The sequence below is a fragment of the Thamnophis elegans genome, chromosome 3 (genome assembly GCF_009769535.1).
Source record: "Thamnophis elegans isolate rThaEle1 chromosome 3, rThaEle1.pri, whole genome shotgun sequence".
Taxonomy (NCBI): Eukaryota; Metazoa; Chordata; class Lepidosauria; order Squamata; family Colubridae; genus Thamnophis; species Thamnophis elegans.
In genome coordinates, this window is record NC_045543.1 from 129,717,625 (window position 1) to 129,737,598 (window position 19,974).

Consider the following 19,974-nt stretch of genomic DNA (forward strand, 5'->3'; position numbering starts at 1 on the left):
CTCAATGCATGAAGTGACAATGTTTCTAACTTGTTTCTCAGCTGGCTCATCACAGAGCCGGACACTGATTAGGGCTGGGTGAATGACACAAGAGCACCCAATTATTTTCCATGCCTAAGGAAGGAGTAGAACACGAGTATCCCTTCTCCTCGTCTTGCACCTTAACTTCCACACCACACTGGCTTCCAGACTATATACATTACATAAAACTACATATTTAATTATAGGGAAAGTATTGTCACAAAAGTGTCCACTTGCCTTTATTTTTTGCCACTAGCTATATATTAACTACATTTATATCCCACTTTCCATCAATCAGCTGAAGACTGCAGATTCATAAGAAAATTACAAAATATCTCCATTGCTAAAGCTGTATATCAGGGGTGTCAAACTCAATTTCATTGAGGGCCGCATCAGATTTGGGTTTGACCTCAGAGGGCTGGGGTGGGTGTGCCCAGGGTGGGCCTTTTGTGTTGGGGGGCACCTGTGGTGGCCCAAGTGCTCTGCCAGTGAAAACAGGCTCCCGAGCTGTTTTTGGCTGTGACAGCCTCTTACATCCCTCTGCCACTGAAAACAGAGCTGGGGGGTTACACATGGCCCGCATGCGTTCTGGTTTTGGCTGGGACGGCCTCTTATGACCCTCTGCCAATGAAAACAGAGCTGGGGGGTACACATGGCCCTCATGCGTTCTGGTTTTGGCTGGGACGGCCTCTTATGACCCTCTGCCAGCAAAAACAGAGCTTGGGAGGGCTGCGCGTGGCTCTCCCAAGCTCCATTTTTGTTGGCAGAGGCACTGCGGGCTGGTCCTTCACTATTTCCAGGGGGGCCCGCTGGCCAGATCTAAGCATCCCGCAGGCTGGATCCAGCCCCCGAGCTTTGAGTTTGACACCTGTGCTCTATATGGTTGAATGAATGTGCACCCACATAAATATATATGTGCATTACTGTCCCTTTTCATTTGGCATCAGGACAATACCATGCTATGGACAGAGCTACAATACAATACAATAACAGAGTTGGAAGGGACCTTGGAGGTCTTCTAGTCCAACCCCCTGCCTAGGCAGGAAACCTTATACCATTTCAGACAAATGGTTATCCAACATCTTTAAGTCTTCCAGTGTTGGGGCATTCACAACTTCTGGAGGCAAGCTGTTCCACTGATTAATTGTTCTAACTGTCAGGAAATTTCTCCTCAGTTCTAAGTTGCTTCTCACCTTGATTAGTTTCCACTTATTGCTTCTTGTTCTGCCCTCAGGTGCTTTGGAGAATGGTTTAACTCCCTCTTCTTTGTGGCAGCCCCTGAGATATTGGAACACTGACATCATGTCTCCCCTAGTCCTTCTCTTCATTAAACTAGACATACCCAGTTCCTGCAATCTTTCCTCATATGTTTTAGCCTCCAGTCCCCTAAAGCTGGCACATCTGTTTCACGCTGCTCCTATTTATAATTCTGTCCCACTGCATCTCTATGAAATTTCTCGGGGAGTCTTTTTGCATATTTTCTAAGCCTAGCTTTGGTATTTACTGATGAAATTAAAGCCAAAAGGGGCTTTCTTCTTATCTCCATATATTGAAAAGAGCTCCGTAAAGCCATCAACCTACTTGTAGGTGTACATGGGCAAGAAGAACAGCATACACTATTTAAAAGTGACCATAAAGAAATGGCTTCCAAAAATGGCTTGTCCTGAAGTATCAGTTTCTAAATGGAGGGCATGTATGAAGTTCCACCAACCTTTAGCTGCAGGGGGTGGAGGTGGAGGTGGTGGCTCCTGTGATTCTTGCAATAGGGCTGATTCCACCTTTTGTATCAATGATTCTTCTGCCAAAAGGTGGATGACCTCCTTCTGTTTTTCAGCTTCTAACTTCTCTTTTTCTTTTCCTTCAATACAGGAATAGCAGCAAAACATACAAACACAAACAACAGTAATAATGTACTATAAATGCAATGCAATGCAATACAATATAATATTTCCTATTAGTTTTTAGCAAATATTCAAATTTCTTGAATATTATTTCCCACGATTCACATAGAAGCTGCAATGGATAAAGAAAAAAGAAAAATGAATAAAGAAATAAGATGAAAATGAATATAAAGAAATAAAAATTGCTATGCTTTTATGAGCCACAGTGGCACAGTAATTAGAGTGTTTCTCAAACTGGCTCGTTTTTTGTGAAAATGGGCCCATTTTTTGTCAAAAAAAGGGCATGCATAGCATTTAGGAGGCTTATAGAGTGCTCCTGGGGGCTGGGGGGGAAAACGAGCAAAAAAAGCTTTTTTTAAATTAAAGTTTTTGTTCATTTTAGCCCTCCCCAGCCCCCAGGAGCACTCTATAAGCCTCCTAAAGGCTATGCACAGCCATTTTTGCAAAGGGGGTTTCAGGAGGCCAAAAATGCTGTATTCAGTGTATAAGATCCACCCAGATTTTCACCCTCTTTTTTGAGGGAAAAGGGTGCGTCTTATACTCCAAAAATATGGTAGGCAACAAGAAATTAGAACTCTCCCCAGCTCACATTGTTGCTTCACAGTATTTAAAAATCTTCCAGGTTACTTTGAAAGTTACATCATGATATACAGAATAATTCCAAGAGACATTTGGGAGAAATGTAGTCTGGATTCCTAGGAGGGAGGGGCTGTTTTCTAGAGGACCAAGAGGTAGTGAAGTGTGTGTGTCCAATCTCATTTGGTCAATAAAGAATACTCTAATTCTAAATTTCAGATTGCAGTGTGTATTATTAACTCTTACGTAGAGAAAATGTAACAGGAATTCATTATAGAAAAAAATTGCAGTCAGAACAGTTTGCAAGTAAAAAGATTAATGAATTTTTGAAGACACACAACTCTAGCATGTACTAATTTTGAACGAAAAAATTCACAGGCATAGAATGCTGTGCTAGAAAGAAAATTGAGAAAATAAGTTTTGTCATTATGTAAACAGCTATTTAATGGGGTTAATAAAATATTATATCAAGAAGTATGTAATATAAGGATAGAAAAAAAAGAATACTGAAAAAAATTGCTATCAGTGGTTTTCACTGAAAAGATTTTAAACAAAAACCTCATAAGGGTTAAACTAAAAACAGAACGATTTATTTTTACAGATTTGCCAGGAAGATTTAACAGTAAATCTGTTATAGTTAATTAATTCCTCAAGACAAATAACTTCACCACCCCACTTTTGGAGTAGCTACGAAATTTGGTCACTGAAATGACTACAGTAATTAAAAATGCTATTACCGTATTTCAATAGGATAGAATAATTCAATTTAGAACCACTTCATTGTTTGTGATTGTTGTATTTAAATGTTGATCGACATTGAGGTTCCTAGTTACCAATGAGTAGAGAACTGATTCTCATTGTATAGGGGAGGATGCATTTTCCATATGATTCATCCTCCACACCTGAACAAAAATTTGTTTCACAAGGCTGCATTCATTGTTTCAAGACAATGTGTTATTTGTTCACATTTTTGGCTCAATGTGATTGACATCAGATACAATCTGATACGATCTCAACCAATACCATTGATTAAGCATCAAACCAGTTTATCATCTTTACTGTAACATATAGTCACAGCACTTCAGCTAAAGAGGCACTCTGAACTTACATATCTCTGTTGCATAAACATGGGAGATTTGATGAGTTTCTAAAAACACTTCCCTCTGTTTTTGAGCAGACAGTACAAGAGGGTTTTTTCATTCTTCCATTATTGTAGAGAATACAGTGAAATGAACAACCAAGAATAAAAATGGTGTTTTTAATTTGTATATAATGATTAAAATGAAAACTTAAAAGAAAGAAAAAATAGCATTGATATTAATACTGAGCTCCATTCTTTACATTAGACCTGCGTAAAATCAACATCCTATTTATCTTTTATTTTACAATATAAAGACATTTCACAAATCCACAAAGAACAAGAAAGCAAGACCTCTGTTTTGATATGCCTAAAATTAAAATATGATCTAAACATTATGGGGAAATAAAGAAAAGGCTAAGGGAAAAGAAACTGTATTTGGCAGTAATTAATGCTTACTTTATCTAACGTAAGGGGTGATGTGGTGGCTCAAGATTTAAGATGCTGGGCTTGTTGGCTGGAAAATTGGCAGCCCAGGTTTGAGATCTAACCTAACCTAACAGTTCGGAAGCGTGCAAATGGGAGTACATAAATAGGTAACATTTCAGTGGGAAGGTAACAGTGCTCCCTGGCATCATGTTGGCCACATGATTGCAGAAATGTCTTTGGATAGTGCTGGTTCAATGGCCTTGAAACAGAGATGAGCACCACCTCCTATAGTTGGCAATGACTAGCAGAGTAAAATCCGCAAGGATTCCTTTTCCTTTTTAAAAATCTAATGTTAAAGTAATATTTCATACCTCTATTTTGGATCTTAATGATTTCTCCTGTTAAAATTTCTTTTATCCTTTGACACATAAGACTTTCCTCAATATCAGCATTGACTTTTGTAAGTATATTTTGCTGTTCAGAATACCAAGCTTCCAATTGGGGCCAAGCGTCCAAGAAACCTATAATTCTACACAATAAAATACCAAAATCAAGATCACAAATACTGAAATGATGCTCATAATCCAAATAAGAACAAATGACTATAATCAACATCTAAAGATGCCTACCTATTATTTTGAGAATTGGGTATATTGCAATTGGATAAGTCTAGTTTAATGAAAAGAAAGACTAGGGGTGACATGATAGCAGTGTTCCAATATCTCAGGGTCTGCCACAAAGTAGAGGGAGACAACAGGGGTGGGTTGCTGCCAGTTCGCAACATGCATAACAATTTACAGTGAACTTTGCACGCACAGTCACAAAAACCAAAATGGCGGGAGCCCAGCGGCAGTGAGGGAACCTGTTTGGGGGCATGGCAGGCCCGGGTTGCTACAATTCTGCGACCCAGGCCTGAATTCTACTACCGGTTTGGCCGAACTGGACAGAACCGGGAGCCACCGGTTCTGTCCAACCGGGAGTCAAGCTATTCAAAGCACCTGAAAACAGAATGAGAAGCAATGGATGGAAACTAATCAAGCAGAAAAATCAACCTAGAACTGAGGAGAAATTTCCTGACAATTACAGCAATTAACCAGTGCAGCAGATTGCCTGCAGAAGGTATGGGTGCTCCAACACCAGAGTTTTCTAAGAAGAGATTGGACAGTCATTTGTCTAAAATGTCATAGGGTCTCCTACTTGAGCAGGGGGTCGGACTAGAAGACTTCCAAGATCCCTTCTGACTCTTGTTATTTTGTTATTATGATACTGATGTAGCATTTTGATATTATCTATTTACATTTATCCGCTGGCTCAAAAAAAAAAGTCAGTGTTCAGCCATATTATTTCTTCTATGGGCATACAGTGAAAACCCCACATTTTGTTGTCTTCTAGGCAAAGTTTTCGGTATTTTTTAGTTCTTGATGACTCTCCCAACCCAAAATGCAACTAACCTGTGATGCATCTGGCCCCACACTGATTTTAATTCCTCTCTTTGCTGGATTTTTGTTTCTGAAATATTGGTTTTGTGTTCTCTTTCATAGGAGTCAGCTGTTGGATTAAAAAAAGAATAATCTTATGAAACATATTTCGAAGGCTATATCATTTAAAGATATCCTTTAAATGGTGTCTGATATTCATAATATCCATAGTGATGGGCATGCCAGTACTGGATTGTTCAGGGGGTTTAGGCAACGACATACAGAAACACTACATAAAGGTAGTGGTCACGTTTACTAGAAAATCACATGAAAATCAACTAGGGGCTGGAGAGTATTTCTATACTGTGCAGAATTGTTTAAACTGCATAAAAATTGTAAATTAGATATGATTTTTTTCCATTCTGTGTAGATTAACACTGTAACTTGTATCTTCCAAATGCCTTATAGGAGGCAAATTTATTTTTGGGGGCAAATATAACAATACACTGCTGTACTAAGTGTGTAGGTTCCTTCTTTGATTGACTATACAAATCATGGACCTCTCTAACAAGTCCCATCCTAGTTTTAGTTTCTTGATGAGCACTCTACAGCATGTCTGGATACCAAGAGATACATCATTCTTTCCTAAAGTCCTCTAGTGGAAAGAACCACCAGGACCTGAGGTGGAAGAGTCACTGAGGATCAAGAGTAAACGATCAGTAGGTTTGTAGAAGGAAAAAGGAAGGAAAAAGAAAAGAGACAAATTGATCTTCTTCCCAGCTTCACCAAAATGCTTATGCATCAACAGACTACTGTGCAATACAAGTGCTTCTCTGTACCACTCGTACAGCAACCGCTCAGCACTTCGGTGATCACATGATCATGATCTGGGTGGTTGCAAAGTCCCACAGTCACATTTCCAACGGTTTGCAAAGTCCCACAGTCACATAATTGCAATTTGCAATCTTCCCTGCCAACTTCCCACGAAAAAAAAAATGAGGAAGCAGCAGGAAGTTGCAGTCAACATGAGGTCCTTGCTTAGCAACCCACACAGTTCTTGCTTAAAAATGGTAGCCAGAGATTTCCAGAACTGCTATTGCTAAGCAGATTGGTTACATGATGTTGTCCTTTAAAACCATATTGCTTAGTGATGGAAATTCAGGTCCTAATTACCCATCATTAATTAAAGATTATAGGTACTGATGTGAATCTCTCAAAAAGCTTTGCATTGCTGCATTTAAATACTGAACTTACCCTTCTCTGTTGCTACCCGCTTCATCACAGTGTGGTCTGTAGCATCTAACAAAATAACAAAGTCAAGACCAGGTGGTTGCACAGGGGGCTCTTTTGGAGCTGCAGGATCTGTAACCAGTGTGGGCTTTTTCAACTTTATTATATTAATTTCTGTCTGGTCTGGATCTTGTCCGGTCAATGCTTTTTCAAGCAGTTTGGCCTGATTGAGTGTCATTGGGAATCCATCTATGATCCAACCCCTTTCTGGCTGTAGCCGACTAAATCAAAACAGGGAGGCAGGGAGAGAAGGGTTGACAGAGAGATCAAGACCAAAAATGAAATGTAGTTGGAAGAAATTATTAAACGCTAAGTAAAACAAATTCCTTTGAAATTTGCTCCTTCTTCCACTGCTACATTTACAACGTTATTCCAAAATTTCTAATTTGGAATTCTGATACATCAAAAGGATAGATTCTGAGTAAACTCACTTCAGTCAATCTTCCACGGTTGGTGCTCTTCAAATGAGTTAAAATTAAGAGCTTTCTTTCACTTTTATAAAGCTGTGACGAAAGGTTCCCCCATGCACATGTGTGTTAGTCGTACCTGGCTCAGGGGGGCAGTGCTCATCTCCGTTTCAAAGCCGAAGAGCCAGTGCTATCCAAAGACATCTTCGTGGTCATGTGGCCGGCATGACTAAACGCCGAAGGCGCATAGAGCGCTGTTACCTTCCCACCAAAGGTGGTTCCTATTTTTCTACTTGCATTTTTTTTACGTGTTTTCGAACTACTAGGTTGGCTGAAGCTGGGACAAGTAACGGGAGCTCACTCCATTACACGACACTAGGGATTCGAACCACTGACACCCGAGGCAGTGTTGTCTTTGCTTACACTGGCATTACATTAATATTTTCTTTGTTCTCCTGGGAAGCTTTGTTATGTCTCAACCTTGTGCTCTTCACTTTAAACAGTGATATAATGAGGTCACCAGTAGAAGACAAATGGACCTCTCCTCTCCCCTCCATTACCTGGGCACTGGCTTCAAGAGACTTTACTATTTTTCAAATCTAATTATTTCAAAATGGGCTATCCATCAGTATAGAAATGGGGTAAACAGCAGCTAATTGGTATTGATGGGATGGGGTGTACTTCACAGTGAACAGGGAGAGAAAGGGTGGGAAGTGATTGTTCAATTGAATAAAATATCTTCATGCATAAATACCACTAAACTTGGTGGAATGCAAAAACAAGAAGGCAGATGGGTATCTCTGGGACAAATACAGGTATATCAATATTGAAATACTGTATATTATATCCTATTGTGATTCGCCCCCTGGTGGAAACATATATTGAGTTGCTTTAAAATGAAATTCTTACAGGAATTGATCGTGTGAAAACAACACTGCATTCTACAAGTAAGAAGGAAACTAATAACATAAGAAGAAAAACCCGAGGATTATTCATAATTGCAGTGTTCTAAAATTCTTGGTGCTTGCAGAGACTGCCTCAATAAATAAAGAACAGGGCCAAGTATTTAGGGAAACTAAATTTGGCTCAAAAGCTACATTTGACTTTGGGAGTCAAACCCCAGGCAAATTAAGATTAGAAACACTTCATTAAATAATCTTTTTAGACTTCATAATCATAATAATTTAACTTGTCTAGATAATTATCTTCTAACAAGCTCATAAAAATCATTTATCTTGTATAAAAATTAAAAGAGAGGCAGTTTGATGAAGTAGTCATGAGGCACCAGCCTAGAAACCAGGAGACTATGAATTCTGGTCCTACCATAGTGTAAACCAGCTGGGTGATTTAAGACTAGTCTCTCTCTCTAATTGGACTAGAAGTCCTCCAAGGTCCCTTCCAGCCCTATGATTCTATGTTCTCCCTTCCAGCTTTAGAAGGCAGGCATAGGCAACCTACTTCTGAAAATATTGCCAAGAAAACTGCAAGGATTCTTCCAGGAATAAGCCAAGAGTTAAGACTAATTCAAAGGCCCCCAAAATAAAAGAATATTAATGATTGTGATTCCATATTTAACAAACATATATTAGACCCTCACTTACAAACTTTGCTCAGGCTAAATAAAACAAACTAAAATGAAAATGTAGGAAAAATAACATTACAGGTAGTCCTCACTTAATGATTGGTTACTTAGCAATCATTTGAAGAATCAATGGACCTCACCAGAGCTATTTATCATCTGGTTCCAGAGCCTACACACACACACACACACACACACACACACACACACACACACACGTGTCAAATGATGCTTTTGGATGCTTGACAACCAGCTCACATTTATGGTTGTTTGCCGGTTTTTGGTGTTTACTTTCGTTTTCCAGCAAAAAATACCCATTGAAGAAAAATGGGTTTGCTTAAAAACTGCAGCATTCACTTAGCGACAGCCATAAAAAAGGTCATAACACTGAGCACAGTCACATGGTAACCTGCTTAGTAACCAACACGACTTATGAGAGTACTTCTGGGCTCAATTACATTGTAAGTTGAGGACTACCTGTGCACCATTTGTTATTCGCACCAAATACTGTTTTGTTTGTTTCATCTTGCAGAAATTCCTTCTGTGTCATTTCAGAGCCACAAAGCTCTGAAAGCTAGACAGTGAACATAAACTTCATGTTATGATTAATATTTCCTGTCTGTGTAAACAAGCTCTTATTCTTATTCTCTTTAATGGGAGACAATTTCTAGACTAATTTAGGGATCGTTACAATAACAAAATCTGACTCTACTATTACATTAAAAGTTAATCAGACATTTATGTCATACCTAATAGCTTCCACCATGATGCCAACTAATAATTCATCTGGAATGTTTTTTCCTTTCTTTAACCATGTCTCTGCTCCTGCACCAAGCTGAGCACGAATAGAAAGCTGTGGAATTTATGACAGACATTTAAAAAGGCATTCAAATTTAGTAAAAATATACACTTTCCCCACATGTGTGCATTTCTTTATTAAACTTAAACCCCACCCTTCTATTCAAAACAGTGAAAATGATTTTTTCTTAAAAAATGAAATAGTACACTATGGGATGCAGAATTCTAATTAAAACCTAAAAATAAATCATTCAGAAAAGATATCACTACCTAGAATTCTTATTTTAATATGGGAAGAAAATAATTGACTTATTTTGAATACTTTAATATTGCTACAGCTTTTTAAACATTATTGCAATTTTATAGTCATCTTTTTAAAAACTGCCAAAAAATTAATTATATAAATACATTAATATAAAATATTTTAAAGAGTAAAAACAATAAAACTAATAGTTTGAAAACAGTTAAGCAGAAATTAGAGGATTTTGCCAAACTAAGGAAAGACCTAGCAATATAAAGAAAATTCAAATTTTTGGTGAAATCCATCCACAGCAAGGATCTACTTTATTTCTGTCAGAGATTTATTCAGTGCAAAAAACATTCAATTATTGAATGTCAGCAAATTGTGCTGTAATCAGTACAGCATCTTATGTTTAAGATAAAGACTCAGAGGCCTGTGCGGAAATAAGTGGTTTCTTAGATAATTCATCTTTACTACGTGGTCAATTATTAAATGATACCTTGATTTTAAAACATGTTTTTCAGTAGCTGGTTTTTCTTTAATAGCTCAAATAGGAAGTCAGGACTGAATCAAATTCTAGGACGTTAAAGAAGGGGGGGGGTTGACCTTTTGCTGTGGTCACAATGTCAGTCTGATGCTGACTCAGTAAGCACTTCCTATTTGCAGTAGGAATGAAACTCCTACAATATTCTACAGAAAGATTATTAGGAAATTATTTTGCATGGCCACACAAATTGGAATCAAAATAAAGAGTATGAACTGCAATCACACAGTATCTGTTTAAGTATAAAGAAAATATTCTTGAGAGTAAGAACTATATAGTATCAGAAAGGTCTACTACAGGGAATGGAATGGAATAGACTAGAACAGAACAGAATAGAATAACAGAGTTGGAAGGGACTTTGTAGGTCACTTAGTCCAACCCCAACCCTCCCATGCAGGAGACCATACAGGAGACAAGAACCGTGGGCTCTACTTCTCTAAAGGTTTCTAAGAAGATACTGGACAATCACTTCTCAAGAATAGTTTTAATTGGTTTCTGGCACATTAGAGGGTTGACTAGATGACTCTTCTATTCTCTTCCCACCCCATTTCCCTGAAAATAAGACCTCCCCAGATAATAAGCCCAATCGGGCTTTTGAGTGCATGCGCTAAAATAAGCCCTCCCCTGAAAATAAGCTCTCCCTGAAAATATTGCAACACAGCAGCAGGCATGAGGTGACCACGCTTGCTGCCTCCTGCATCTCAAAAGTAATAAGACCTCCCTGAAAATAAGGCCAAGCGCTTATTTCGGGGGTCAAAAGAAAATAAGTCTCTGTCTTATTTTCGGGAAAACAAGGTAATCCACTGTTCTATGATTCTACGCACTGAACAGATTCATTGGAAAAGACCCTGATGTTGGGAAAGACTGATGGCAAAAGGAGAAGGGGATAGCAGATACTGACATGGTTCAATAGTGTCATCGACGCTGTGGGAATGAATTTGGGCAAACTAAAGGAGATAGTGGAGAATGGGGGAGGGTGGCTGGCGTGCTATGGTCCATGGGCACAGGAAGAGTCAGACATGACTGAACAACAACACATATGGTACAAAATGGTGCAACAATAACCCTCACAGATCCAGAAGCAGTGGTGGATTCCAGGTGGTACGCCCCATACCGGTGCCTGCTGGAAGCAGCAGTCACCATACTGAAACGGGTCCGCCCTCCCTCTCTCGTTCCTTATCTGTATTTGAAGAAAACGGGCCATTTGCACACACACACGCAGCGTATGGTGCCTGCGTGACACTCCGCCGAGCAGCTGGAGTGTCACAGGTGGTGGGTGCACATGCGAGCACAGTGAACATCCCTGTGGTGGATGTCCAGCCCTGTTGCAGCGTACTGGTTGCAATGGGAGCCGAAACCCACCACTGTCCAGAAGACCCTAAAACTCAAGGGCACTTAGTCTTGCCAAGGTTCAATTGAAATTGATTGTTCCCCATGCAGACATCGGCAGACTTCAGATTCTAAGGTAGGACATCAACACCATTACGTAGTTGTGAGGGGCAGAGATATATAATTGAGTTCCACCAGCATATTGATGATGCCTCACTCCATGGCAACAGGTTATCTCTTCCATGGGCTTCATGTAGATGTTAAATAGGAGTGGAGAAAATACCAAACCCTCTTCAAGGAAAGGATACAAAGGCATCCAGTCTAGCATTGGCTTTGCCTTGGCCATTATAGTCTTTATTGATTCACAATTGCTCTCCAACTTTTTCCCCTTAGATTGACTCCAAGCTCTCCCCATAAGGATTACTTACAGCTCAGTTCAGACTCTCTTCAAAAACATACATGGATCATGTTCAACCATAAATTATAGTCAAAAGAGTTATTTAGGTTCAAAGAAAGAACTTGCACTAAACAATTAATGTTCTTCTGATAGCTTTGAGCAACTACTTTCTAAAAATTAGCTATATGACAGTAATGGAGAACCTTTTTGGCACTGAGTACTGGAAAAGGAGTGCCGCATGTTTGGGACGCAACCCGGAAGAGGAGCTGCCAAGAGTACATGCACGCTCTGGAAAATGCACTTCTGGTTTCTAGCAGATGCAGGTGTGCCAGCCAGCTAGACTCCAGTTACTGGAGCGCATGCACACACAACAATCAGCTGACCGGCTGCATGCTCATGCCGGAGAATGGAAGATCAGCTCTTCGAGTTTCCATTACTGCCACACATACGAAGACCAACTGATTGTTGTGCACGCATGTGCACCAGAAACCCGGAAGAGAAGTGGACGTCACGCATGCCAGCCAACGTGGCTCCGTGTGCCACTTCGGGCACGCCATATGTTCACCATCACGGCTATGTGATATTGGGTGCTGCTGTTCGGGGACAGCATATAAGAAGTTTCAAATTATTTTGGATGCTGAAGCAATAAAATGTTTTTTTAAAAAAAAACCTCACAAAACCAAACAATTAATGAACTGTACAACTTTTCCCAGTGCCATGCACTTTCTATCCCAAAGAAGCAGGGAGAAAACCAGACTGGGGAAAACTGACCTGAAGAAAAGAAATATACATTTTTCAAAATACAGAAGGATCCCAGGGACCCAGCCATGCTGAGTTTAGCTTCTGAAGCTGAATTGAAAAACCCCAATGATAGCTTAAAAGGCTGGAATAATTGCATAGGTATAAAATATGTTTGCGTCAGCTTGGTCGACAAATCCAATCAAACCAGCATATTTATATATAATGACCACACACATATAAAATTGTCTGTGTCTTATATCATCAAAATGTTCTTTCCAAATCTAAACTTTCTAAGTTGGAAATTATTGTTTCTATTCTATTTTCTGGAACAAGAACAATAAATTGTATATTGATTGATGTCTATTTTGTACCTTCAATTTTCAGACTTTTGTCAGAAACAACCTTAATAGCTAAATACAATAGAAGTTAAAATCCAGTTCATACTTTGGTTATTTCATTCTCATCCTCACTTATCTCCATTTGGTCAATCATCACAGCAGAGCTTGGTTTCTCAATACTTTCTAGGAACAGTAAAATACCCAAAAGCAAAATAATTAGGATCTGGATATTAACATTAATTCCTTGTGCATATTCTACTATTTTCAGTGCCAAACAAATCTTGAAAATTGATTTATCATCAGTACAATGGCATTTTTAAAGATACATAATAAAAATTAATACTAAGGTGTACAAAAATGCTTACCTATGTATAACATGAACTAAAATAAATGGATACTGATGAATTTTTCAATTCTGTCTGTTCACTATTCCTTTTACCATCTATGTATTCAGCGCCCAAGAATTATGGTATAGCCAACATTTCTCAGTTTGAGTCCTGAATTTTATAATGGCTATAGCTTTCGAATTAGCTGCAACTCTTCTCATTCCATCACATTAATAACATAACCAAGTCTGCATTATTTAGCATCTTATCAAACTGATAGCCAGTTTGGTGTAGAGCAGAGCAATGTTCCCTCTAATTTTTTTTTCAATGTGTGCAGAAAAGTATAGTGTTTGAGCAGCACATTTTCATGCCTGAGCACCTGATTTTTTTTTAGCCATAATTGCCATTAGAGCAGATGTTGGGGAGGGGGGCAAGGAGGAAAAGGGTCTCCTCCTTCTCCCTCAGACCCCCAGGAAAGGGAGGGAAGGAAGGGGGAGGGAAAGGAAAGGAAATGGGAAAGAAGAAAAGGAAAGGAAAAGAGAAGAAAGGAGAAAGGAAAGGAAAAAGGAAAGGAAATGGAAAAGAAGGAAAGGAAAAAGGAAAGGAAATGGGAAAGGAGAAAGGAAAGGAAAAGAGAAAGGAAAGGAAAAAGTGAAATTAGTTAATTAGTTAATTACATAGTGAAATTAACGCCAACAGTAACATCTCTGTCTAGTTGTATTTATCTTTAAGAAACAAAAAAAAATCAAGCAGGGTTGATTGATAGATTGCAGAATGGCTTTCAGAAGGGAGTGTCTTATCTGAGCAATATGAAGACGTGTTCTTGAGCTTTACTTCAGGAAATCAGAAGAAAGAATAATCACTATGTAGTGAGCAGACTAATTCAATTAGTTCACTTCCAAAAACTACAGGAAAAACATGACATTATAGAAAAACACAAAAAAGTTCTGGTTTTTTGGCAGTAATCTGCTGTGGAAGTCACTCAGTAATGATTCATTAGCACTTCCTCAGTTATCCTGCATTAAAAAAAAAAAGCTAGCAGAAAGCCTAACATTAGCTGACTTAGGCTAGCAACATCAAAAGGGCTCTGGAAAAAAAATCCAGAGAAATGAGGATTCTGCTTCCATCATTAAAGATAACTGTCAATTTGCAATTATCAAAAACAAAATACCATTTAGTTGGCCTCTGCACCAATTCATCCTTAAACTTTTGCCCCATATTCATGAGAAGTAGAAATTACAGGAAGAAAGGTATGGGACTTGAGTTTATTTATTAGATTGTTATCCCACCTTTATTACTTCATAGATAACTCAAGAAAGTGAACATACATAATACTTGGGTATGGAGAAAGGAAAGGAAATGGAAAAGAAAGAAAGGAAAAAGGAAATGAAAGGAGAAAGGAAAGCAAAAGAAAGAAAAGGAAAAGAGAAAGGAAAGGAAAAGGAAAGGAAGATAGAAGGACAGAAAGGGAAAAGGAAAGGGTAGAATGGATTGGTACTGCTCAAAAACTAGTCTCAAGATCCCGTGGACCCCTTTAGTTCAGGCAGTCCAATTCCACGCTGCTTCCCTCTCTCTGCAAAGCGAAGGGATCGCAGAAAGGCTACCGAGCCCAGAACAGGGCTTCAGATGATGCAATGCCTGAGAAACCCCGGATATGCAGCGAAACGCAGGCTACAACCAGTGAATCGCATTTTCCCAGGAACCAATGAAGCCCCAGAGGACCAATGGGAATGCTCCCTTCTGCAGCATCATCAGTCTCCGGGCAGAGTCTTCCTTGATTTCACCAATCAACAGATGGAAGAGACAGTTCGGTGCAGAGAGAGAAGGGAGGAAAGGGGGATATTTTCAGTCATATTTTAAGACATTAAAAAACACTGAGCGGACTTCTGGGGCGGGACCTTGCTGATGGCGGCAGCTTAACGAGCTGCCCCCGGGTTCCTGGCCGCGTTATCTGCCTAAATACCTGGTAGATATCTCATTCTTCAGGCAAAGAAGAGTGAGAGAGAGATCCAGCTGGTAAGAGCTTTTCTTTGAAGTTTGCAGCTTTTTTTGTTGCTGCGAATGGAAGGGGGGCCGACCGAAGACTGAATCACATCTCCGTGCCAGAAATTCCTGCTGTAATCATTACGGCGCAAAGTAAGGAACCCCCGCTTAGGACAATTTTTGATATATTTATTTGAGATTAATACAAGCAGAGTCCGTACCCGAGAACCTTATCTGCCTTTTTTTCTTAAAAGAAAGAGCTTTCTTTGTGCACTTGGTTTCTAAAAAAATAAGCTCCTAAAATGGCGGATGCCACATTCCTAACTGTCCGGCAAAGGAAAAGATCAAAGGAACAGCTAGATAGCATTCTCTTACTAATTAGTTTCATTTCTCTGAAGAGCTTACAAGACTTCTTTCTTAACAACTTTTAAAAGCTTTAAAAGACTCCTTGTTAATATAGAGACATTCCAAACAGAGACGAATATGTTGAACTGTTTCGTTACAATGCTAATCTTTTGAAACCTGCTTTGTTACAATGCTCTTTTCTGAAACCTTTTGAAAAACCTCTAAGAACAAATAAAGGGGGGACTTAATACTTTCTTTCCTCGTAAGCTACACAACGGGCCAGCAGAGTTTGAATAATTGTTGAATAATTGTTTGAAGAAAAGATATAATGGCATCAAAATTAAATTCGGAGAGACCTCTTTTTAGGAGTACATCTCACGCACTTGGCACAAAGTTGCAGCTTCCACCCTCTATGCCCCCTACTGGAGACTTGCTAACGAAAGAACTTTTTTTGGAGACTCTTAGAGAATTTAGAGAGCAGAATTTAGAAACTTTCAGAGAATTCAGAGAGGAGATAAAGAAATTTAAAGCAGACTTATATGATAAGCTTGATACTAGGATTGCCAAAACAAAGGACGATATGGTGGGACTTGTAACTGTATTGACAGAATATGTTTCTGGAATGGAAGATAAGCTAGAGGTTCTTGATGAAGCCAACACTAACTTGACATCCAAAATTGAAGTGGTGCAACAAAAAGTTGAAAATGCTGAAAAAGAAATTGTTATGATATACTACAAACAGATGGAGCTTGCATTAAGAGTCAGGGGGCTGCGTGAAAACGAACAGGAGAACTTGAAGCAGATTTTCTCAGAGGCTTTTAACCATCTGGTGGAAAGACCGGGGTCCAACTTTGACTGGCAGATCGAAAAAATTTATCGCGCTAACTCTTGGGTGGCAAAACAGAGGCAACTCCCCCGAGATGTAATTATATACTTTACTACAAGAGAGTTCAGAAACATGATACTACAAGAGTCTTATAATACCAGGCTTCAAATTGGCGGACAGGACTTGATTGTCTTGAAAGAAATACCACCCCAAATGCTAAGAGCCAGGAGAGATTATGCTTTTCTAGTGGAAGAACTCAGAAACCGTCAGATACAGTATAGATGGGATGTGCCATTTGGTATTATAATTACATTTAATAAGCAAAAATATCGTCTCAACTCTGTATGGGAAGCCCGAGATTTTTATCACAAGACCCTGAAGGTGGGACACCCTGAATTATCTGGATCTGGAGAAAGACCACGAGAAGGACAAGATAAACAGCAAATCACACAACTACCAGACAAAAAGCACCATTTCCTCCTTCCGGAAGGGCAAGGGACCAGGGAACAAAGATCTAGCCGTATGACCACCAGACGAATGGGAAAACAAGGCATATTGCAACAACCTCAATAATCACCGGCCATTGATCAAGGAGTTATGGTCTGAACTCTTTACAGAAGAGAAAGAAAATATTTCACTATCTCAAACAGTTCAAGAACGATATAATTTGTCTGCAAGAAATTCATATTAAATCAACTGATCAAAAATATCTGTTCAACCCCGAACTTGGTCAATATTTTGTGACCTCTGCTACGGAAAAGAAAAATGGTATAGTTGTATACTTAAGACATTAAGGCTGAATTAATTGAAGCAGATCCCTTTGGAAGATATATCGCATTAGACCTAATTCTAGAAGGGAAAAAGACTTGATGGACAACTTCGAATTGAGAAATGTTTGGCGAGAAAGAAACGCAGAGGCATATGACTTCACCCCTTTTTCTGATGGACATCAATCCCTTTCAAGGATTGATTTTATACAAATCACTAATGATTTATTTTCTAGGGTGAAGAAGACAAAGATTGCGGCGAGGGTCCTTTTGGATCATAACCCAGTCTGGACGGAATTGGGAAGGGTAGTGCAGGCAAGAAGGTCTTGGAGGTCGAATGAGAGTTTATTTAGATATGAAAAGTACATTAATGATTGTAAAAAATTGCCATCTGAATACTTTGTTCTGAGTATGAATAAGGGTATATTCATGGAATTTGTAGGGGATGTAAGTAAAGCATATATGAGAGGAATATTGATGAATATAAACAAAATAATAGACATAAACAAGGGCAAAAACGAAAAGAATTGGAAGAGGAAATCAAAAGAAAAATTTGAAATGTATCCAAATTGTGTTATAGAGGGAAGGAGGTACAAAGGGGACAAAATTAAGGGTTTAGATATAGACAGATACTTAGATAAAGAGATAATACCCCTAGTTAGAGAAGAGTACAGGCAACAGTTGAACCAACAAATAACCTCTGGGGAAATCCTGCAGGTAATCAAACAATTAAGATTAGGAACAATGTAAACTGCTTAAAGTTTGTGTAATGGCAAGAAGCTGAGTTCAACACAGAGATTTTATTGACTTTTTTTTTCTTTTTTTTAAATTTCCTTGGTTTTAATATATCTTAGACTGTGTTTGATAAAAAGCTATACCGTGTACGGGCTCTGGGAAGTCAGGGGGGAAGGGAGGAGGGGTCATAGGGGGGAGGGGGGGGAAATATAGTATGTGCCAGATTTTAAAGTAATATGATTGCACTTGTATACTGTTGCCTTTTTAATTCTAGTGTAAAAATAAAAAGCTGAATATATTGATAGATAGTAGAAATACACCAAAGGGAGGAGCAGAGGGAAAGAAGAAAGAGGGGTAGAGAGGGTGGGAGAGAGGATCGGAAGGAGGGTGAGATGGAAGGGAGGGAGTGTATTGGGAGAAAGGAGTGATAGAGGGGGAGGGGAAGTAGGAGAGGGGAATGTTGGAGGGGAGAAAGGAAAGTTGGAGGGGGTGAAAGAAAGGGTGTATGGAGGGTTGAAGTGGTATATTGGGTTTGTATTTTGGGGAGTATTTTTGACAAGGATGGCTGTGTTTATTGCTCAATGTTATATGGCCCCGGTTATGCACAGTATATATGTGACTGTATGAAATGAAAATGAAAATAAAACATAATTGAAAAAAAACAACAACACTGAGCGCAGTTTAAAACTTCTGTGTGGTGTTTTCTTGTTATGTGCGCGGCCGCGCAGGTGCGCAGCTTAGAGGGAACATTGCAGCAGGGGTGCCAAACTGGCAGCCCGTGTGCCAGATGCGTCATGTGCAGACTACGCCCACCCCAGCTCTGTGAAGGAAAAAAGTTGCAAAACATCATGTGACAGCAACGTGATACCACGAGTTTGTCACCTGTAGTGAAGAGGTTAAGGCATCAGGCTAGAAACCAGAAAACGTTTAAGTTCTAGTCCTGCGTTAGGCATGAAAGCTGGTTGGCCGATTTTTGGCCAATCACCAGGAGACTGAGAATTCTAGCCCCGTCTTCAGCATGAAAGCCCGTTAGGTGACTAGGCCAGTCACTCTTTTTCAGCCCAACTTAATTAATTTCCTGTCACAACCAATGGATAAACATTTTATTGATTTGAAAAGATGGATCCTGCACTTGCAGGAAAAAAACATTAAAGAGAAAAACAAATAACATTTTATCACTGCATGTGAACTAAATCAATAAACCAAAACCATATCAATGTCTTTTAATACCAATGTGCATGTTTACATTAGTAATACGGAAACAGAAAAAAGCATATGAGCTAAAATAAAATATGTGCCAAAATGGAAAAACAAATCAATAATTTTAAACTTAAAAAACTGTTTCTTCCAATGGAGAGAGAATGTGAATAAGTAACTTGGAAGCACACAACTTTCATACCATGAGACATTGGCCATGCTTAATTATACCATCTCCTCACACATCATGTGCAAAATTCTGGTACAGAAACTTATAATCTGTAGTTCTGTAAAGGACTTTGATGGTAAGAATCATTGGCCCAGCATTTTGCCAAACTTGTTGAAATTGTCTGAGATAAGACTTTGTATTAATGTCAAAGTTTTACAAAGTAATATATGTGGCAGATTTACAGTAACAGAACTGTTGCAAAAACTTACAAATCTATATAAATTGTTCTCCAATTCTGTTGTAAGGAGAAGGATCAAATAGATACAATGAATGAAAAAATAAATTACTGCTGCAAACTTGGGTTACTGCTGTATCTGCAACCATATGTAGTGGCATATGTGGTGGCAACAAATTGCAATGTTCTGGAGCTCTATGCTGCCCTCCAGAGGTGACCTGGATTTATGCAATCCTTATATGGCAGTTTTGGCAAAGCAAGAGCTTTGTGTTTTGGCCATCTCATTTTACGCCTGGTGTGGATG

General features: G+C 39.0%; 1 protein-coding gene across 1 annotated transcript in view; it reads right to left on the minus strand.

Annotated features, from left to right (window-relative positions):
- The window catches only part of SPEF2 (sperm flagellar 2), a 109,316-nt gene that overhangs the window by 45,561 nt on the left and 43,781 nt on the right, over window positions 1–19,974 (minus strand). The window contains exons 14-20 of the mRNA XM_032213895.1: window positions 13,194–13,270; window positions 9,449–9,552; window positions 6,678–6,934; window positions 5,457–5,553; window positions 4,377–4,534; window positions 3,332–3,400; window positions 1,733–1,879 (exon numbers count right to left, since the gene is read on the minus strand). Of these exons, the coding sequence (XP_032069786.1) occupies window positions 1,733–1,879; window positions 3,332–3,400; window positions 4,377–4,534; window positions 5,457–5,553; window positions 6,678–6,934; window positions 9,449–9,552; window positions 13,194–13,270 (909 nt within the window). The remainder of the gene's footprint in view (window positions 1–1,732; window positions 1,880–3,331; window positions 3,401–4,376; window positions 4,535–5,456; window positions 5,554–6,677; window positions 6,935–9,448; window positions 9,553–13,193; window positions 13,271–19,974) is intronic.